Source organism: Chenopodium album, chromosome 3, assembly GCF_948465745.1.
Source record: "Chenopodium album chromosome 3, dcCheAlbu1.1, whole genome shotgun sequence".
In the NCBI taxonomy this organism is placed as follows: Eukaryota; Viridiplantae; Streptophyta; class Magnoliopsida; order Caryophyllales; family Amaranthaceae; genus Chenopodium; species Chenopodium album.
In genome coordinates, this window is record NC_137836.1 from 55,956,468 (window position 1) to 55,980,256 (window position 23,789).

General features: G+C 34.8%; 1 protein-coding gene and 1 long non-coding RNA gene across 2 annotated transcripts; both read left to right on the forward strand.

Annotated features, from left to right (window-relative positions):
• The first annotated feature begins 272 nt into the window (after window positions 1-272).
• On the forward strand, window positions 273-3,099 carry LOC145614044 (ankyrin repeat-containing protein ITN1-like). The gene is made up of 3 exons (XM_081669053.1): window positions 273-964; window positions 1,352-1,761; window positions 2,199-3,099. The coding sequence occupies exons 1-3, from the start codon at window positions 346-348 to the stop codon at window positions 3,030-3,032; spliced, it is 1,863 nt and encodes a 620-aa protein (XP_081525179.1). The 5' UTR covers window positions 273-345; the 3' UTR covers window positions 3,033-3,099.
• Window positions 3,100-14,123: 11,024 nt separating this feature from the next.
• On the forward strand, window positions 14,124-14,951 carry LOC145614054 (uncharacterized). The gene is made up of 2 exons (XR_014107043.1): window positions 14,124-14,370; window positions 14,825-14,951. It is a non-coding gene; the product is annotated as an uncharacterized LOC145614054 (long non-coding RNA).
• Window positions 14,952-23,789: the final 8,838 nt, after the last annotated feature.

Consider the following 23,789-nt stretch of genomic DNA (forward strand, 5'->3'; position numbering starts at 1 on the left):
GCCAGCGTTAATATGGCATTTCTGCATAAATATGGCAAAATAAAAAGCAATAATTCACCAACAACCATCACCATCAAATCTAGACAAAAACTAGATTACACCAATAACCTTTCTCCGGTACCATTATTGCTTGTCTCATTCACCTCGAGTCTTTGATTGCGCTTTGAACCCAAGAATATCAATGGGCATGTATTGAGATATGATATGGTATAAGAATACGAAATTAATGTAATGTAATCAAATATTGGGAAATTTTTACTCGGTAGAAATATGGAGGAAGAAGATAAAGATATTGAGATAGGCGGCATAGTCCTACCTCCATCGCCATTATCTAGGACAATTTTTATGTCGAATTCGGGTAAGACATTGTTAGTGTCAAGTCCTACCTCAAATAAGAAGAAAAAAAAATCCTCCGATGATTCAATGAAATCGTATTCCTTGGGTTCATATTCCTTCAATAACATCTACCCAAATCAATCATTTGACATCGATGACGGTAACTCACCATCAACCACCGGTAAAGCATTGGTTGTCTCAAGCTCAGCAAAGTCTCTTGCATTATCGGACTCTTGCAAGTCACTAGCCCTCTCAGAGTCGGGAAAGCGAATAGACCAAAAAAAGAAGTACGTTAAGCAGGTGACAGGGAAGCACAAGGACACAGAACTTCACTTGGCAGCCCAGAAGGGGGACATAAAGGCGGTGAAGGATATTTTGGAGGAGATTGATGCTCAGATGACAAGAACAACAAGTGGGGCTGAATTCGATAGAGAGTTGATTGAGATACGCTTAACCATTGTAAATGAAGTAAATGAGCTCGGTGAGACACCATTATTTAGAGCTGCGGAAAAAGGCCACCTTGATGTACTGCAGGCTCTTTTGCCTTATACGACATCTGAAGGAATTTCTACCAAGAACCAAGTAGGGTTCACTGCATTTCATGTTGCCGCTAGCCAAGGTCATGAAGGTAGGAACAAAGTATTTATTTTAATATATAACATGTTATGGCTTATAAATCTCATTATCTAAATTTGATGTATGACAACATTTATTAAACAATCAACTAATTTATACAGAAATTATGATTTTATTCGAAAATAAAAGTTTTCATGTATAGTCATGTAAGTTTGAGATATAGTCATGTAATAAGTTTGAGACCAACTATAGTAAGATACTATGTTGTGTTTTTCATCTTAAAAAAAATTCATGTTTAACATGAATGCATATTATTCTCAAGGTATATTGTGATGACAATTTCTAAATTTTTTTTTTTTTTAAAAAAAAAAAACACTCCCATTGTGCTACCATCTAGCTACTATTATTATAGAACCATTTTATTAAATACTACGTGCAGCTATTGTGCAGACATTATTAGATCAAGATCCAGATTTATGCAACACTATGGGTCAATCCAATGTAACTCCTCTTATATCTGCAGCCATTAGAGGTCATCTAGGAGTTGTCAAAGTGTTGTTGTCACAAAAGTCTAACTTACTAGAGATGCCTAAATCAAATGGGAAGAATGCACTACATTTATCAGCTCGACAAGGGCATGTAGACATTGTGAGAGCATTGTTGAAAGGTAATCCACAACTAGCCAGAAGAACAGACAAGAAAGGTCAAACTGCACTTCATATGGCTGTGAAAGGTCATAGTGCTCAAGTGGTTAGATTGCTACTTCGAGCAGATCCCTCCATAATCATGCTTTTGGACAAATTTGGAAATGCTGCATTACATGTAGCAACAAGGAAAAAACGAGTAGAGGTAATAAGCTCTTAACTCATCTGCTTTAACCTTTTATTATCATTATAATTAAACACAACCATTTTGTGGAATTAAAGTATTTTCTACCAAAAGTAGCTAAGGAATTATATTAGTTTGTTATTAGGAAGGAATGACTAGATGTATTGTGAAATATATTATTTAGTGGTGTTATAATACCAACTTGCCAAAACAATGCACTAGGCTTTTATAAAACCTTGGTTGTTCAATTCTGGATATCCATGAATTCTAGTCTTTATGTTTTTTATGTAAAAAAAAGAGAGTAATAAGTGGAAGTGCATTCAATTTATTCTTAATGTTTCTTGACTACTAAACTACTATGTAAATTATTAATTTAAGTTCTTAAAAAGATTGTCATTCATTATTTAATAACAATTTTGAGGCTATAAGAAAATTATTGAACCATTTGTGATGTGCAGATAGTGAATGAACTGCTCCTCCTCTCAGAAACTGATGTGAATGCATTAACAAGAGATCGCAAAACTGCGATGGATATTGTAGAAGGGCTACCTCTCTCTATAGAAAGTTCAGAGATGAAGGGTTGTCTAATGCGATATGGTGGGGTTAAAGCTGATGACTTAAATCAATCACGAGATGAGCTTCGAAAAACAGTGACTGAAATCCAAAAGGATGTTCACACTCAACTCGAACAAACTCGAAGGACAAATCAAAATGTAAATGGGATTGCAAAAGAATTAAAAAAGTTACATAGAGAAGGAATTAACAATGCTACAAATTCAGTAACTGTGGTGGCTGTGTTGTTTGCAACTGTGGCCTTTGCTGCCATTTTCACCGTTCCGGGTGGTGACTATGATTCTGGAGTAGCTGTGGTGGCTAGCAATATTTCATTTAAAATATTCTTCATCTTTAATGCAATCGCGCTCTTCACATCCTTATCTGTTGTGGTGGTTCAAATAACAGTAGTCAGGGGCGAAACCAAATCCGAAAGGAAAGTTATTGAGGTAATCAATAAGTTAATGTGGTTGGCTTCAGTCTGTACTAGTGTTTCATTTATCTCGTCATCATACATTGTTGTAGGCCGACATCACTCGTGGACTGCCATTTTTGTTACTGTATTAGGAGCAGGTGTTATGGCAGGAGTTCTTGGCACCATGACATATTATGTTGTAAAGTACAAAAAAATTAGAAAAGTAAGAAAGAAAGAAAAATCATCTACAAAAAAAAGTCATGCCCTTCATGATATTGATGTATTCTCTGAAGATTCAGCCGTCAATGCAATCTATGCAATTTGATGTGTAACCAACTAACCTGTGCTCATTCTGTCTTGTGCCTAGTGGTTGAATATCCAAAGAAATATGACTGAATAGGTTATATATATATATATATATATATATATATATATATATATATATATATATATATATATATATATATATATATATATATATATATATATATATATATATATATATATACTAAAGGCGAAATCAGAAATGACACTTGTCATAACCTGGTTAAAAATTTTCCCTCCAAAAGGGTTTTTTTTTTTTTTTTTTTATTTTTTATTTTTTTTTTTTTTTAATTTTTTTTTTTCCAAAGCTTCTTAGAGAAGTATTTAATTTAATACTTACTTTACAATAATATTTCTTTTCTATTTGGCAAGTATATTCATTTTTACACATTCAACAAAGATTTATTTATTTATTTATTTTATGACGGGAACAAAGTCATATAATATAATAATGTAATCTTATCTATAACTTTGTAATGTAATCCATAGTTATTTTTATTAGTCGTGCATGCATTTCTTCCTCCGTTTTCTTTAATGATTTAAAAAAATTGTAATTACATAACTTTCATCCTATTTTGCAATTTGATATTATTTTTTATAGTAAAATAATTGTATTAAACTAATGATAAATGATAAATATTGAAATTACCGTGCATGGCACGGGATCTATAATAAGATATGCAAAGCAGGTAAAAAATTTAATAAATTTACTAATGGTTTGTAGTTATGCATCTATAATTTAATTATTTTCTTAATTGTTAACTTTTCTAAATACTTTCTATGAAGATAAGGAAGTTAGTTTATAATTTCCATAAACGAGAAGGTTTATCAGATGATCATCTTATGTAATACGGAGTGTATCGCCTTTTTATTCAGAAGATAAATAAAAAAATATACAAGTTAAACTATTGCCTTCATTCATAGCAGTAAGAAAGTGGTAACCTTTTCCTTGGCTTTATAAATCTTCTAATCCATGTAAGTTCTTTCAATACTAACATTAGAAAAAACAAAAAAAATAAAAAAAAAAAGGGGGAAATTCTATGTTATAACCTTGAAGACCTTGAAATTCTACACTATGTCCAAGGCTTTTGAAAATTCTACATTATGTCCAGTTATTAACTCATTTGTACCCCTTAACACTAAGTTTCCGTTAATGGTTCCATTATCTTAAACAAAGCAGCGTATGATTGGCTTCATAATTAAATAAAACAAAAACAAAAACACCAAAACCACCCCCATGGTCAGCTTGCTGCCATCGCCAGCCCAGCCCCCTTCCCTTGGAGCCCCGGCCGCCGCCCGAACTACTTCTCCTCTCCCAATGTCGACGCTGCCTCGACCAGCTCCCCTTTCCCTTTCAAACACCACGCGAAATCCAGCAAAATCTCCTAAATCCTAACCCCCAAATCCCAAACCCTAACTCTAACCTTTGAATTCCAGCACTGGAAGGCTAGGGCGAAGAGAGAGAGAGAAGTAATAAGAGCAGAAGGCGACGGCCGACGGCGAAAGTGAGGGGATCGAAGGTGCGGCTCAATGTTTTTCCAACGGTATAGGAGGTTATTTAAGGTTTTTTTAGGGGAGGGGGAAGAATTAAGAGAGGTTTTAAAGGGAAAGGCGAGGGTGGTCGGGGCAGCGCCTGTAGACACCCAAATGTGTCTCCCCAAAACCAAACCCAGTGATGAGTAACTTTCGCGTCGAATCATAATCGAATGAAGTGAAAGTGTGGAAAGTTTAGTGTTGCGGATAGTTTTAATTTCTTTTCTCTTCTCTTTGTTTTTGAAAACTTATTTTAAGAAAACAGCCAATCCAGTTTGGTTGGTCCATGATATGGGTCCAATAGTAGTGTAGTTGGATGGGGCTTGCAAAGAGCTTTCCAACGATATATTATAAGCCCAATTCCGATGAATATTGAGGAAGTTATGTCCAATTTACTGAACTGGGCCCGGTTTGAGCTTTATATACGGCCCAATGATCTAGGGGAGGGCCTAATATGATTTATCATTCCTAATGCAATAAGGAATGGTTTTAGTCTTCTAGATTCTTCTAGAAGGTTCTTTTCATTCCTAATTCAATTAATATTGATAAATTGACTTTTGTTGACTTTTCAGAGTTTTAATTAAAATCAAATAGCATTTTCGAGGAAAAGATACGATTTTATCCTCCAGTACGGCAAAAATTATCTGATTTTCGAAAACCCGTTGAAAACAGGCCAGGCGCCTGGAGCCAATTAGCTGGTGCTGGCACCAGCTCTGTTTTGCGTGCGCCAACCTCGTTTTGCGTGCGCCAAGTGCTCTGTTTTGATATTTTATCTTTTTGGCTGATTTCTCTATAAATAACGTATTAAAAACTCCGTTTTCATTCACCAATTCTCACCTACAATCAGTTTTCATTCGCAATCATTAATTCTCTAATTCTCTCTTAATCATTCACCAATTCTCATCAAGTTTTCTTGATTATTTCATCCATCTCTCTCTCTTTTTCTAAACTAATCTTTTGCATACAAAATTCCGCATTCGCAAGATCTAGAAACACCTAGCCATTTTCGAAGTTGCCTTGGCCCTAGACGTGAAAGGTTTAATTTCTAAGGGTTTGGTCCCAAATCTCTCTTTCAATTATTTAATTTAATTGTTTGATTATTTATTTTCCTTGAAGTTACTAACGTGTGTATTTTGTAATTAGAAAGATGTACGAGGCATCAAAGTAAGTGCTTTAATTGATTTATTGATGTTATGATGTAGAAATCATGTTTATATTGTTATTATGATATTCCTATCTAGTATCATGTCTAGGGTAATTTTAATATCAAATATGCTTATTATGATTCCTGCGATGCTTCCTATTTTCTTCCTAATATTTATGATTGTTATTATCATGTTAGGGTTCAAGATTTGATTTTTATTGCTTAGTGACATGCTAGGGTTTGTTATTAATCTTGTTAGTATCATGCCTAGGATCTTGCTATTATTATGCTTTAATATTAACATGAATATGATTATGTTTATAATTGTTATAATTTATGATGATTATGAATATTGTTATTACTATTATTTTGATGATGATTATTATTATGATTATAATTTTATTATGATGATTATTATGTTGCTTGATTCTTATTTATTGTTATTGCTTGATCACACCTTTTATTCATGTTTAAAGGGAATTTGTACTTGTAATCGCGCTTAATGAGATAATTTAATAATCTTGTTAGGGTTAATTTGATTATAATTTCAAGTGATCGCCAATAATAGATTTATTTGTGCATTTATATTCAACCAACATAGATAAACAGATTTAGGGTTAATCCTATTGATTGTATGTTAATTAAAAAGCGCAGATGAATACGATCAGAATAAAGTAGAGGCCTATTATTAGGGCAGGTTCAATCTCTTTTAGGTTGGATTTGTACCATCATCCCCGAACCCTTATTTGGTTCTAGAACTTATGGAGTTGACGATCTCTTGGATCGTTAAGGGGTGTAACCTTCACCCTGTGAACGGTTTACAAGTTCCTAAAACTTGTTGGCGACTCTTTTGCTCTATCTTCTTCCCTTTTGGACGCCACCGTACTTTAGTGTATGATCACAGTGGGGTTCAAGCTAGGGGTTAACGCTTGAATCTATTCCCTACAGCGCCGACATCGAAGGAGGGGAAGAGGGTCTAGACGGCACTTAAGCCTCTTTCTTGGGCCTTTACAGAGTGTGACTCTTGCGACACTCGAGGGGACAGGGTAGGCTGACCGTGGGTTGCAGCAAGCGGTTGGCCATGGGTGGCTGGGTTAGTGGTTTTGGTTTTGGCTTTTTTTTTCTTAAGATAACGGAACTTTATTAATGGAAACTTAACGGCTATAGTATAACAGAGTTACTGACTAGACCTTGGGGTTACAGTGTGGACTTTTCAAAAACCATGGACACAACGTAGAATTTCGAAGTTTTCAGGATTATAATGTAGAATATCCCAAAAAACTATTATATTTTACCACCCCACAAAACACCCTGGCCTGTATTTATTTAGCCACTCATTTTTTTTTTCCTTTTATTTTATTTAACCACTCACAAAACGAAAATGTTTGATTTCACTAGCTCTTGAAAGTAAATTCCATTTTTTTAAATATGAACATCGATTTTCGTGCCTAAACTTGCTCTATCAGGGTTGTTGGGGGGTCATTTTTATCATTTTGAATTGATTTAAGGTAAGAATTGAATTATTATTTTTTTTTGTGAAAATGTCTCATTTTGCATGCTAAGAATTACCTCAATTTACGTGACACACATAAATGGAGCATTTTCGATACTTTTTTGGGTGTTTTGATCTACTCCGTATAATCATGTCCAAAGAGCCAACATGACTCCCAAAACCTAAATAGAGTAAGTTTTGGTACAAGAATAATTTGTAGTTAAGAGGTAGTGAAACATAAATTTTTGCTCTTTTGCAGGTAGTTAATAAAATAACGAAAAAACAGGCAACAAATCAAAATAGTGTTTTTTGAAGGGTAGTAAAATACGATTTAACCTTAACATTATGATTTGGATGAAATTTCAAGGGTAGGAAAGCAATATAATACATGTCAAGTATACAAATGAATCGATTGTACAAAGATTGTAACCTGATTGCTTGGTGTCATTAAATTCTTAAGATAAATGGTTTTCACAAATCTTTATCAAACTAATCTAGGTTGATCGATATCAAGTATCTCTCTAACTCTTATAGCATGTTAGCTTCTCACTTTAATTTAAATCTTATTATAGGGATGGATATCAAAATTTTAGGTGAACTAAAGAATTAAAAAAAAAAAATTATTCTTCAATATTTTTATTTGAACAAATTAAATATCTAAGATCTAACAAGAAATAAGGTGCAAGAATTATAACTCTCAAAGTAAATTCATTGAATTAATTCATTTATTTGGAAGGGGATTGAAAAGTTGAAAGGAAATATAACACTCCCTTTAACCCTCAATATGCAAAGTTCATTTATCATTTCACACGAATTTATGAATGTAAATGAAATCATATAACTAATATATAAAGCTAATTTTTAGCCAAGTCATGAGACAACAAAACTTGAGGTTCCAGCTTTTCGCCAAGTGTTGTGCCACGTAGGCGACAATTAATAATTAAATATGACAATTTGGATTTTTTTTTTTTGAAACAAACAATTAGGATATATTTGAAATATTTTTTATAGACTAAGATAAATAAAAATAAATAAAAAATAAAATAAAATAAAATTTAATATTAAGAAAAAAGTAGGATAAAAAATTATTTTAGACTTTATTTTAATTAAAATTTGGATGGATTCAGTAAGATTAAAAAAGTTATTTTTGAGTTTTATTTTCAATATAAATTTTGGTTCAGAATTTTATTTTTAATAAAATACTATACCTATATTTCTATACAAATGACAGATCCAAGACGTACAAAGGAAAATAATAATAAAAAAAAAAAATCAAAGAGACCTGTGAGTATATATAACCGTTCTCTTAAATCTTAACATGCATGCAACTGGTCTTTCCTTAGACATTCAGAGAAAATGAAAAGAGATTATAGCTTTAGACGACGATTCTGATTGTACGTTATTAGTACCCATAAACGAACAAGTATGATGTTATAAGTGATTATTAATCCATGAGTAGAAAAATTCAAATAATATATATATTTTAGATTAAAAAAATATTTTAAAATTCAATAAACAACTCGGGAATTGCACGGCACACAAAACTACCATAACCTGATCTATAGAGCAACACCAACGGCATGTGGAGTGTATATTAAATTTATTAAATTTAGCTCTTATCTATTTTAGATCGTGTTTGATATCATGCAAAATACCAATAATATTACCATTGTTAAGTTGGTTTTTATATATATCTTAAACTGCTAAAATATATTGAATAATATTCACTGTAATTCTCATTCACCCTAAACGGCCACATACAATTATATATAAGCTAGGAAACTTGGAGGGCAAGACCAAATAACCTAAAGATATTCACAAAATATTCCCACAAAATATTCTAAGATATTCACAATATTTATCTTTCCTAATACCCCCCCCCCCCTCAAGTTGGAGAGTACGGATCACGGACACCCAACTTGCGAAGTAGAAACTCGAATTTAGTTTTTCCCAAAGCCTTTGTAAAAATGTCAGCCAATTGAACCGTCGTAGGAACATACGAGGGTATAATCGTTCCATCTGTAATCGCATCCCGAACAAAATGACAATCTGACTCAATATGTTTTGTTCGTTCATGAAACACTGGATTCTGCGCAATGTATAACGCAGACTGACTATCACAATAGAGGTGCATCCCATTCTCATGTCTTACACCTAAGTCACCAAGTAGTCGCTTCAACCACTTCAATTCACAAGTCGTTGCATTCATACAACGATAATCAGCTTCCGATGAAGAAAGAGCAACAGTGGGTTGCTTCTTAGTTTTCCATGACACTGGAGACAAACCAAGAAGCACAAACCACCTACTCAAGGATCGTCTGGAGAGAGGACGACCTGCCCAATCAGAGTCACACCAACCTTCCAACTATAAAGCACTATCAGATCTCAATAAAATTCCCTGTCCTGGACTCTTCTTCAAATATCTAACAACTCGTAGAGCTGCTTCCCAATGATCAATTCTGGGATTTCGCATAAATTGGGATATGTGCACAGAGTACGCTAAATCAGGTCTCATAACAGACAAATAAATCAGGCGACCTATGAGGCGACGATATTTCTCAATATCATGAAAATACTCTCCCTGAGATAGAGCTAATTTGTGATTTTGTTCCATAGGGAACTCTCTAGGTTTAGCATCAAGTAAACCGGCCTCTGTAATAATATCCAATGCATAATTCCTCTGGAAAATAAAAATTCCCTGCTTATTCCGGGCTACCTCTAGCCCCAAAAAATATTTCAACGATCCAAGATCTTTCATCTTGAAACAATTTCCCATATATGATTTAAAACTGAGCATAGCATTTTTATCATTGCCTGCAACAATTAAATCATCGACATATACTAACACATTGAGCTGCATTTTACCCTTTGTCAGAGTAAATAAAGAATAATCGTAATATGACTGTTTAAAGCCATACTTTTTCAAAGTTGTAGCAAGCTTTGCAAACCAACATCTTGGAGCTTGTTTAAGCCCGTACAACGATTTCTGCATCCTGCAAACTTTGTCAGAATTATCTTTCTCAAAACCAGGGGAATTTTCATATATACCTCTTCTTCCAAATCACCATGGAGAAACGCATTATGAACGTCCATTTGATGAACTTCCCAATTTTTCACTACCGCTACTGCAAGAAAGGTTCGAACTGTCACCATTTTTGCTACCGGAGCAAAAAAACTCATTGTAGTCTATTCCTTTAACCTGATGATTGCCAAAGATGATTAATCTCGCCTTCAATCTCTGCAAATTCCCATGCTCATCATACTTCTCTTTGTACACCCACTTGCTCCCGAGTGCCTTTTTACCTGGTGGTAATTTCTCAAAGGCCTAAGTACCCTATTCTTCAAGCGCCTGAATCTCATCTGCCATTGCCTTTCTCCAACCTTCATGTTTCATGGCCTCCCTGAAACTTTTAGGTTCATTTCCTCCTGTAATAGCAGCAATATATTTTCTATGTTTCACAGAAAACCGGTGAGAATCAACAAAATGTGTTATAGGGTAAACAGTACCTGAGGGAGGTGATGTCACGAGTGAAATATGAGTTGGTGTAGATGGATTATTATTCCAGATAGTATGTGTCAAAAAATTACAAAATTTAACGGACGGAATTATTGTTCTCATGCCTTACCCAAGGCCTCTTAACCATGCGTTGTGTGCTGATGTTGGACAGTAGTAGTGTGCTCTGTTTGCTGCTGTAAAACAGTAGATGCGGGCTGCCCAGGCCCCCCTTGCAAGCTTCTACCAAGATCAGCAACATCAGTGCTTGCAGAGGGAGCAGCAGCCTTATCAAATGGCCTGGCAGACCCCTCCGCAGCCTGGCTGCGGTCAGCATGCTCATGCCGCGGGGTGGCTGCGAACCCTTCTGTCATGACTTCTCTCTCGCTGCCATCATCACCACAACTCCTCTCTTCATCTCCTACACACCGTTCCTCATCAAAATCATCCTCGCTTTCCCCCTCATTCCCACATAACATCACATCAGGCAAAGTAGCTGTAGACACCTAAAAATGTCTCCCCAAAACCAAACCCAATGATGAACAACCTTTCACCGCCATTATTGGTCGGGTTGAGTATTTAATCTTGGAGTGCTTAAATCCATATTTCCATTTCATAAACCAACCCAATTCATATCCCATTTCCCCAAACCATAACTTATTTTCCTCTTTTCGTGCCTTTAAACCCAAAATAATTCATTTCGTGTCCTTTAAAATCATTCATTTCGTGTCCTTTTTATAAAAACGTTTAATCCAGTTTATTTTGGTCCATAATATTGGTCCAATAATTAAATAGTTGTATGGGTATTTAAAAGAGTTTTCCAACGATATATTATAAGCCTAAATCCGAGTTATAACGAATAAGTTATGGCCAAAATATTAAACTGAGCCCAAACCGAACCTAAGCCCACCTTACCTATGACCCAATGATCATGTGGAAGGTCCAAATTATTTAATCCCATTCCTAAACCAATTAGGATTAATTAGAAGCTTCTAAAAGTTTCTAAAAGATCTTGATTATCCTTTTTGAAAAGATAAGATTAAATAGTTTGAAATTGAATAAAACTCCTTTTTTTGAAAGTCCTAATTCTATTCGAATCGAAAGACATTCAAAGATAGACAGATAATTTTTTCGTGCCTCACAGTTTTTATCCAAATTTTATATGGTTGGATATCCCTTGAAATTATCTTTCCAATGATATATTATAATATCAATTCCGAGCTATAACGGAAAAGATATGAATAAAATGTCAAACTCTATCCAAAACTAACACCGTCTCACTATTTATGACATATATTTTATTCTATAAAATATTTTAAACTGATTCTAATTGGGTTAGAAAGTATACTTCAAGAGCTTTCCAACGATATCTTATTCATCTTAATCCGATTTCTGGATCAAAAGATATGATAAAAACAAAAACCGCAAAAACTGATGTCTATCGCAAGAGTTTTATCCGATTCGAATTCTTATCTTTTCTTGATTCTTTGACCCTCTTTTTTCTCTATAAAGAGAGGTCATATCACCCCTTTTTCAATCATCAACAAGCTTGATGATCAAATCCTTCTCTCTTTCTCTCTTTTACACCAATAATCATTCTCTCTCACCTTACACCAAAAATCATTCTCTTCTCCTTCTTTAACCTAATTTCTAGCCTCCTTATTCTTCCATAATAATTTCCTTAAGAACTCCAAGGATTCTATACTTAACCCGAGGTTCCTTCCTTAAACCAAGGCGTGCAAGGTACAAATAACTGAGGGTTTGGACCAAATCAACTCTACTTTTTATTTAATTTAATTTAATTTTCATTTACTTTATATTTTTTTTTATTGAAGTTTCTAACAGTTTATTCATGATGTTGCAATTTAAAGGAGCGTGCAGAATGTGAGTAGTTAATTAATTTAATTACTCTTATTTTATTTTAATATTGCTAGTATCATGATTAGGGTTATTTTATATTTGATTTGACTAACACTATTATTGTAAAATTGCTTCCAATTTTAATGTTTATTCTATTATTATTTTGATTACTATATTGCATGTTTAAAGGGAATATGTAATTGAAAATCACGCCTAATAAGATAATTTGGACAACCGGTTTAGGTTCCTTTTAATCTTGTTATTAATTAAAGTGATCACAATATTTTAGAATTATGTGTTGCATTAATATTAAACCAATTTAGCTTAATAATAGTTTGGAGCAAATTAAATATTTTGTTTGTATGCCTTTGAGATCGCAGGAATAACTTTTCACTATAAGAATCGAGTAGAGGCCAATACGGGCGAATGTGACTCCATGACTCACTTCGTACCATCATCCCCGATCCTCCTTTCGTGGTTCCGAACCATATGGAGTTAGTAATCTCATGGATTATGAATGGGGTGTAACCTTCACGGGTCAATCGTTGTTGCCTATCGTTGTCCCTTTATCGTGGTTGCTTTTTATGATCCGTGAACGGTTTACAAGTTCCTTAAAAACTTGTTGGCGACTCCCTACTTTCCTTGTCCCTAATCGTATATGTCAATTCCCACTTCCTATGAGTGCCAAGCATATTCACACATGCTTTAACGTAGGCGCACTTCGAACGACGCCTACAGTAGCAGTAGTAGAAGTGCTAATAAAAGGAAAATCATGCTCCACAAACTTCACATCTCTCGAAACAAAAAATTCCTTAGTCTCCAAATCATAGACATCCACCCCTTTTTCCTGAAAGGATACCCAACAAACACGCACCTCCTACTTCTACTAGCAAATTTGTCCCCTTTACTCCGTAGATTATATGCAAAACATAAACACCCAATCACCCGAATATGCTCATATGAAGGTTGTTTGTGGAATAAAATTTGGAAAGGGGTTTTATAATCAAGTAACCGAGAAGGGGTTCGATTAATTTAATGACAAGCCGCTTGCACACACTCTCCCCAAAATTTAATAGGTAAATTGGCTTGAAATCGTAATGCTCTAGCTACATTTAAAATGTGTTGATGTTTTCGCTCTACTCTCCCATTTTGTTGAGGTCACTACCACAAAATAGAGAATAAATAACGCATAATATAAAACTGTCAAGTTAGATAGGCGATCTCTAGCATTCTATAGAACGCCTATGTAAGATAAGTGCTTTGTATGTTTAAACCTATAAAGCGCCTCTCATAGTTAAGATGTTTTGTAGAAAATATGATTATAGATAGAGAACGCCTTTCTAAGTTAAGCGATCTATATAATTTTAACATGATTAAAAAAAAACTAAATAAATAAAATTCTAACCCTAGCAAATAAAATTCCAATCATCAGCCTCACGCCGCCCTCATTCTTTCTCTCTCCTGTTTCTCTCTTCTGATCTCCATTCCACTTCCTCTATTATCTCCTCTCTAACCTCATGCTGCCCTCAGTCTTTCTCTCTCCTCTTTCTCTCGTCTCATCTCATCTCATCTCATCTCCATTCCTCTTCCTCTATTATCTCCTCTCAAACCCCACTAGAAGGCTAGTAAATTTGTTGTTCAATTTCAAAATCAAAGACTAACGCATGCTTTTTTGTAACATTTCCCTCAAATTTTCAAAAGTTTAATTTGATGCCGCCGTCGATCAAGTCGTATAAGCCGCCGTCGCTAGATCTGGGTCCGTTGAAATGAGGTGTTGCTACTATAGAACATATTGTGAAGTCTAAAGATGCATAAAGGTATGGTATATGAAGGGTAATATCATTTGTGTTTGAATTTAATGTTTAAATCCGATTTTTGGTTGTTTTAAAGTAATTAATATGATTTTTATGGGCTTTTTTTCAATCTATAGTTCATGATTTAATTCTAATTCAAAATGTTGATTTTGATTTTATAATTTTGTTTTATTTCTCAATTACGAGTATTTTAGATCTGTTTTGGTTTTCATGTTATAAACTCATAACTTCTGATTTTCATCTTTTATCAATTGATTTTTATGTTTTAAAATTTATGATTTTCGTGATTTTATTAATTGATTTTCATGTCATAATCCGATTTTCATTTCTTATTAGTTGATTTTCATGTAATAAATTCTGAATTTTATCTTTTATCAATTGATTGATTTATATGATGTAATTGGGATTAATTTCTGATTTTAAAACTTTTGATTTGCGGGTGTTTGATACGGTGCAGGTTTTCTATTTTTGAGGTTGGTGGAAGCGAGCTGGCCTGGTTGTGGATGATTGCGGTGCAATTCAAGTAGATGCACTTCGATCAAAAGTGTTGATAATTAATTAATTAGTTATGTTAGAAACCTTGTTGTAACATAATTTTTTTTTCCTCAAAGGACTGAAATACTTGTATTTTAATTTTTTTTTATAAATAAAATGCTGTTATTATGTTCTATTTATTACGTATGAAAAATAATAATAATAATAATAATAATAATAATAATAATAATAATAATAATAATAATAATAATAATAATAATAATAATAATAATAATAAATTATTATTATTATTATTATATAATATTTTTTTATTTAAAAAAGAGAGGAATAGAGAGCGTCTATCTATGATAGACGTTCTGGTTTTATGTAGTTATAGAGCGCCTTTCCTAAGATGACCGCTCTCTTTTCCTTGTTGTTTATTCACTTTGTACCTTAAATATGAAGCGCCTATCTTAGATAGGCGATCTGTATTGTGTTAGATATAAAACGCCTCAAAAGAGGCGTTCTGTAGACTTGTGGCACCCCCTTAGAAGAACGCCTCTGAGGCGTTCTATATTGTATGTTTTAGGCGTTCTATATTCATGTTTTTGTAGTAGTGGGTGTGCCTACACAAGAAGTCTCAAAATATATCCCATTCTTAAAAAAATAAACCTTCAAAGAATTAAACTCCGTACCATTATCACTACGCACAATTTTAATTTCTTGAGAAAATTGACGTTTCACAATAGCAACCAAATTATAGAACATGTATTCAACTTCCGTTTTATTTCTCAATAAATAGGTCCCCACACCCTTAGAGTAATCATCGACAATAGTTAAAAAAAAAATAATGCGAACCACAAGACGATGAAGTCTTGTAAAGCCCCCACAAATCTAAATGTACTAGTTCAAATATACGACTAGCTTTATTTTGACTCAAAGGAAAACTACTTGTAGACACCCATTTGTGTCTCCCCAAAACCAAACCTAGTGATGAGTACCTTTTACGTCGAATCATAATCGAATGAAGCGAAAGTGTGGAAAGTTTAGTGTTGAGGATAGTTTTAATTTCTTTTCTCTTCTCCCTGTTTTTGAAAACTTATTTTAAGAAAACAGTCAATCCAATTTGGTTGGTCCATGATATGGCTCCAATAGTAGTGTAGTTGGATGGGGCTTGACAAGACCTTTCCAACGATATATTATAAGCCCAATTCCGATGAATATTGAGGAAGTTATGGCCAATTTACAAAACTGGGCCCAGTTTGAGCCTTATGTGCGGCCCAATGATCTATGGGAGGGCCTAATTAAGATTTATTCCTAATGCAATTAGGAATGGTTTTAGTCTTCTAGATTCTTCTAGAAGGTTCTTTACATTTCTAATTCAATTAGCATTGATAAATTGACTTATGTTGACTTTTCAGAGTTTTAATTAAAATCAAAGAGCATTTTTGAGGAAAAATACGATTTTATCCTCCTGTACGGCAATTTTTATCTGATTTTAATAAAACGCGTAATTTTCTAGATCAGCGCCAAACGCCAGCTGTAGCACCTGGCGCTACGCTTGGCGCCTGGCGCCAGCATTTGTGCCTGGCGCTAACGTTGGCGCCTGGCGCCAACAGCCAGCGTTGGCGCTGGTTTTGTTTTCTGTGCGCCAGAACTCTGTTTTAATAATTTTATCTTTTTGGCTGATTTTCTCTATAAATAACGTATTAAAAACTCTGTTTTCATCCACCTACAACCAGTATTCACCTACAACCAGTTTTCAATTCTCTTTCATTCTCTTCAATCATTCACCAACTCTCATCAAGATTCTCTTGATTACTCTCTCTCTCTCTTTTCTAAACTAGCTTTCTCACAAATATAAAAATTCCGCATTCATTAGATTTAGAAACACCTAGCCATATTCGAAGTTGCCTTCGCCCTAGACGTGAAAAGTTTTAATTTATGAGGGTTTGGTCCCAAATCTCTCTTTCAATTATTTAATTTAACTATTTAATTTTATATTTTCCTTGAAGTTACTAACGTGTGTATTTTGTTATTAGAAAGAGGTACGAGTCATCTAAGTAAGTGCTTTTAATTGTTTACATTGTTATTATGATGTAGAAATCATGTCTAGGTTGTCATTATTATGATCATGTTAGGATGTTTTATTGCTTCCTAGAATCATGTTTAGGGTAAAGAATATAATGTCAATTATGATTTCTATGATGCCTTTTATTGTCTTCCTAATATTTATGATTGTTGGTATCATGTTAGGGCTATAGCTTTGATTTTTATTGTTTAGTGACATGCTAGGGTTTGTTATTAATCTTGTTTAGGGGTTAGCAAAAAATCAGGGTACCCTGAATCGGAACCGGAACCTGTTAGGAACCGCAGGTTCCGGAACCAGAACTTGTACAAGAGGTTCCGGTTCTGGGTAGCAAACTGGAGAACCTGTTGTAATAGGTTCCGGTTCAGGTTCTCAATTTTTTGGAACCGGAACCTGTAGGGTACCCTGTACCTGATAAAAGTATCACTTAATTTCAAATTATACACTAATTCTTACTTAATTTTTAAATAATAAATATCAAAATTACAATTATAAAAATATATATATTAAATTTGTTAGACAACTACTATTAGTTTGTCTTATTTGCAAGTTGCAAACATTATAAATTAGTGACCAACCAGTTTTTTATTAAAAATTCCGCGAAAAAGTTAGTGAGTATATTATAATACAGGGTACCTTGAATCGGAACCGGAACCTACAGGTTCCGGTTCCGGTTCCCAATTTCCAGGAACCTGTTCAACAGGTTCTAGTTCCGGTTCTCATTTTGAGGAACTTGTTGCAACAGGTTCCGGTTCCGGTTCCTGGAATTTTTATAGGGTACCCTGTTATGCTCACCCCTAATCTTGTTAGTATCATACCTAGGATCTTGCTATTATTATGCTTTAACATGATTCATGATTATTTTAATAATTGTTTTGATTATGATTATAATTTTATTATGATGATTATTGTTTTGATTATTATTTATCATGATTATAATTATTATGATTATTTATTATGTTGCTTGATATATTTATTGTTATTGATTGATCACGCCTTTTTATTGCATGTTTAAAGGGAATTGGTACTTGTAATCGCGCTTAATAAGATAATTAATAATCCTGTTTAGGGTTAATATGATTATAATTCAAGTGATCGCCAATAATAGATTTATTTGTGCATTATATTCAACCAACATAGATAAACAGGTTTAGGGTTAATTCTATTGATTGCATGTTAGTCAGAAAGCGCACATGAATATGATCAGGATAAAGTAGAGGCCTATTATTAGGGCAGGTTCAATCTCTTTTAGGTTGGATTTGTACCTTCATCCCCGAACCCTATTTGGTTCAAGACCTTATGGAGTTGACGATCTCTTGGATTGTTAAGGGGTGTAACCTTCACCTCGTGAACGGTTTACAAGTTCCTAAAACTTGTTGGCGACTCTTTTGCTCTATCTTCTTCCCTTTTGGACGCCACCGTACTTTAGTGTATGATCACAGTGGGGTTCAAGCTAAGGGGTTAACGCTTGAAATTATTCCCTACAGTTTTTGGCGACTCCACTGGGGAGGATTTCTATTTTAATTCCTGAATTTGTTTCGGCAATGATTTAGAATGAGTGGATGAGACTCGAAACGTTCTAAGTATTTCATGTGCGTAATTTTGATTAACATTATTGTCATATGCATAAAAAAGATCTCGTTGGAAAGACCATCCGTAATGAGTTAAAACATAGGATTTTACACGTAGGAAATTTGAGAAATATCTTTCACAACTAGGACCGAAATAACACTGCGCGAAACTGGAAAATTTTATTGAGCACAGAAAGCTGCTGAGGCATGTAGGAATAAGCGTCAGCGACCAAAGTATTAGCACTAGACTTTTAACTGTAGCGCCAGACGCCAGCATTGGCGCCAGGCGCTACAGCTAAAACCTGGAGCCAATCTCTGTTTGCATGCGCCAAATTCTTCCAATACCGAGCCAGAAATATGCGTTATAATTTCAACCAGTTTTTCGTATTGTTTGCTCGATCCTACTTCCTGATTGAGTTTTTCTCACTTTTCTGAAACCCATATGTGTTCTACATATGGACATAACCCCCTGGGAATTCATGCTCCATCTACCTGATTGACGCTCTGAGCAACAAAGGGTACATCCGAGAATGTTAAATTCACCAAACCATGGGAGCGAGTTTTTCTAAACTCGCGGTGTCCCACCCACTCACGCCAACCCTTCACGGTTAGGCTTCCGCGCGGTGCATCCGGACAATTAACCATGGACCCTCTATTGACTAAACCATATCCCGAACTTTAGAGAACTAGAGCCATGGTTAGGTTGCAAACTCATTGCATCATATTGTACCTACTTGACTAATTGTGCATTATTTGTTGTGCATATACTATGTTTTCTTAACCGTTTGTTTAACTTGTGTTGAGATTAAATAAATTAATGACTTAAAGAAATTTTTCTAATTAATTAATTAATTAATTAATTTGAATAAATAAAGTCTAATATTTTAATCAGAATTAACCTAGTACGACTTTAGGCATACACCTGTTGATTAATAACACCGAAAATAGTCTCAGATTGAAGCTCCAGCATTGGCGCCAAAATCTGAACTGTAGCGCCACTCTGTGGAGTGTGGCACCTGGCGACAGTTCTGTCGTCTGGCGCTACACTACAAAGAGAGGCGCCAGTCCTGTCGTTTTGACGACAGTTCGGATTATTGATCGAGTCATCACTGTGTGTCTAATTAACCAGTTTACAAATTAATTCGGTTAAATTTTACTATCAATAATGCCTAATTAAGACATTAATTGAATCTAGTCTCATAGTCTAGCCACATGGTCATGACACGAGTCTTAACATGTCACCTACACTCACTAGTCTTAGCACACACTTTGTATATGTCACCATGACCATGTCTAAGGTTCATGCATGAGTCGGTTTTTTCCGTCATTTGAGTTAGGGGTACATTCTATCCCTAATCCTTCATATCCCTCCATCTACATCATTTTTCTTCACATTCTATTCCAATCTTTCTTCACTTCCTCCATCCATTTCATGTTGAATAAAGTTTGATTCAAATAATTAACAATGAATATCCCCAAATTTCTTTTTTCCACAGTACTTGGTCGAGGAGAGAAGGGCGATTAATCAAGGACAACCTCTTTATTCAAGTTTCGCTTTTCGATAAACCAATTCGTCAAAAGAGGAAGGCTAAAAAGATAATGGCAAGTCAAGAAGAAGTCAATGAGCTTAGGAATCAACTGGTTACCGTGACTGAGGAACTGAAGCTCCTCACACTCAAGATCAATGATCCCGTGAAGCAACAACAAATGACCCTCATGCAAGAAAGTCTAAGCAAGCTATCTAGTGACTATAAATTTCAGGGCATGAGTTCACAAGGGGTCTCGCTGAACAAGGAACTTCTTCCACATAAGTTCAACGCCACTGACATCCCTAAATTCAAGGCAACAAATAACCCTTACTTTCATCTAAGAGCTTTCGAAACCATAATGAACATTAAGGGTATCGATAAGAAGGTTTTCCCCTTTCTGTTCCCACCATCTCTCGAAACTGTTTGTCAACAATGGTTCTTTTCTCTCGAGAAAGAAAAAACCTCTTCTTGGGAGTCGATAAAAAACGCTTTCATAGATAGATATAAATGTAACATCCAAGACGAAACAGACCACATACAGCTTGAGATGTTAAAACAAAAAGAAAACGAAGGGTTCACGTCTTTCTTCAATAAATGGAGGGAAACTTCCGCTAATATGGTCAAGGCTCCTACCGAAAAAGAATCTGTGAGGATGTTTATCAAGAATCTCCAAGGGAAGTATTCAAGGCACTTAAAGTACCAACATAATTTAAATACTTTCAAGGCTGTCTATAATATAGGCATTGACATTGAAGATGACCTTCTGAAAGATAATAGTGCGAGAGGAAAAAAGAACGACCATCCTTCTTCTTCCTCTCCCATTAATGAGGTACATTCCACGAACGCCTCTAAACCACGAATCAAAAGATCAAAAAGGGCGTTCACTCCACTTGGTATGAGTTATGAAACAGCTTTCGAGAAGTTACACCACAAAGGACTAGCCATGCCCATAGGGCCTATCAAAGATCCGGTTCCAGAAGCCAGGCCACCTAAGTGGGACCCTAATAAGCACTGCAAATATCACCGAGGAAAGGTTCACGACACTGAGGAGTGTTGGAAACTCAAAGAAGCGATTCAAGATCTGATTGATGACAATAAAACTTCCGAGATTCTAGCCATCACAGAGGATCAAACATCCTTCGATCCTTCACTCCTTATCACACCTGTAGGTGAGCCCATCATCGAGACAGCTTATATAACCTCTCTTGATGAAGTGGCCACGATTGAGGAGGATGAAAGTCTTTTCTTAGATAATACCGAGGAAGACTCGTCAAGTCTAAAAGAGGACGTTCGAAAACTGCAAGATGTCATTGCCATGCTCTTGAATGTGGTAGAAGGATTAGCAAATCGGGTGATGGCCATTGAACAAAATTCTCACCAAGAGTTTAATGAAGAACTCAATGCTCCTAAGCTACGGGAAAAACGGGCCATTGAAGGATACACACCAATAGAAATGACTTACAATGAAGCTTTTGACTGTCTACATGATCAAGGTCATATTCATTCCATTGGTCCCAGTCAAGACCCTCCAAATTCCTATTGTCGATACCATAGAGGTCGCGGTCACACTATCGAAAAGTGTCTCGCCCTCAAGGATCGTGTTCAAGACTCCATTGATTCAAATTTCCTTCATGTTCCTCCGCGTGACAAGAAAGCCAAGATTAGTAACGATGGTAACAGTGGCTGTAAAGGGAAGAAGAACGACTATCCTTCTTCTTCCGGAAACACTTAGTCTAGTAATAGTGTTGGTACTTTCGACCTTAGTGAGATCCTAGACATGGGTAATCGAAAGCAACCGAAAAGGGAATTTACCCTTATTGGAATTAGCTATGATGATGCTTTCTATCGACTCCATGCCAAGGGAATCATTACTCCTATTGGACCTCTTCAAGATCCCCCGCCTAGGAAGAGAGTGTCTAGTTGGAATCCAAACGAACACTGCAAGTACCATCAAGGTAGGGATCATGCTACTGAGAGCTGTTGGAAGCTAAAGGAGGATATCCAACATTTGATTGATAATAACAAGCTTCCCATACCTCCAGTTTACAAGAAGAGCGAGTGATGATAAAGCAAACAATACAAGACAAGAGGCGAGCTTCAACGACAAGATTTCGTGACCTCTTTTTTCTATTTCTTTTTTATTTTTTCCCCAATAAGTCTAGCATAGGCACCTTTTTATTCTCCTTAGATTTATTTTATAGGATCATTATATATTTTCTTTTAATAAAAATGAGCATTTATTTCCTTATATATGATCATTTCATTATATTGCATAAAAAAAAAAAAAAAAAAAAAAAAAAAAAAAAAAAAAAAATCCATGTTGAATTAAGCACAAGGTATACCTATGATTTGAGGCACCCCTTGTAGCCACATCATATCTCCTTTCACCTTTCAAATTTACAATCCTTTCTTCATAAACCACTTTGAGCCTCATCTAACGATAGACCTTTCTTTTTTCAACCTACATCTACCTAACCTTGGGATGGGATGGTGTGTAACTTATGCAATTCTAAAAAGGAAAAAAAAAGCTTGAGTGAATTCAAAAAATTAAAATAGCAAAAATAAGCAAAAATAAATAAATAAAAGTGCACAAAAGGGCAAGTGTTCCAATGTCTTTGATATGAAAATATCTTTGATATGAACACGTCTCAGATTGCGTCTCTTATCGAGTACTCGGTTCCGTGCCTAAGAAACACGAATGCCAAGTGAGTGATAGATCGCATGATCGGGATTGCCCACACTTGCAAAAATAAAATAAATGATAAAGCATAAAAAGAGAGCTAAAAAGAGTAGAAACTCAAGCATAAAAATATAAAGACTCAAAAGCAAGGTTGCACACCTTGGGGGCTTGTCTAGGGTCTTGAGCCTTTATCCCCTTCTTCTATAGCCTTTAGCCTAACCACGTTACAACCCCTAAAAAGACCTTTTTGAGGTATACACACTTGTGCGAGGTTCGGCTAGAGCTACGTTCGGCCTGATTCCTAACGGATACGTAGGCAACCTCACATCGAGGTGCGGCCGTAATAAACATGCATTCATATTCACATTCACACACTTACACCATGATCATTTCAAGGGATTTCCTATGCTCATCCCTTTTCATTTAGATCTAGAATTGGGGGCTTGATCCCTACATCATTAGCTTACCTAGCCTAAGAGTCACCACCATTTGACTATTTTCAATATATCTTTCCACACACTTAGCTCTTGCGGCCTAGCTTTAGTGTCACTTTCACACACCGCACAGATACATGAACAAATATATTTCCCTTAGGAACCCTTTGTCATGAAATTTTAACGCTGAAGCATGCTGATATGTGACTTTTATGTCACTTTTAGGGTGTTTATTGAGTCGTTTTCCGGCTTATTTTTCCAATAATCTAAACTTTTTTTTATCTTTTATTTCTATTATTTGCTTATTCTCGCCTTTTATCTTTATTTTGAGTATTTTTGTAATTTTTAATAGTTTTTAGTTTATTTTCGTGTTTTATTTTATTTTTCTTACTTTTAATGTTTGTAGTTTAAGTTCTTAGTTTTTATTTTTAATAATTTCTCTTTTTATCTCGTTTTCTTATTTATTTTAGTTTCGTATTTTATTTTATTTTATTTTACTTCGTTTTATTTTATTATTTTAGTTTTTGTCCCTTTTTCTCTTGTTTTTTTGGTTGTGTATGTATGTTTTCGGGTTGAAGCACGGATTTCAAAGTCAAATGGTTTGCATTGGAAGTTCGGGACCCGAGTCAATCAAGTTCAACAAAA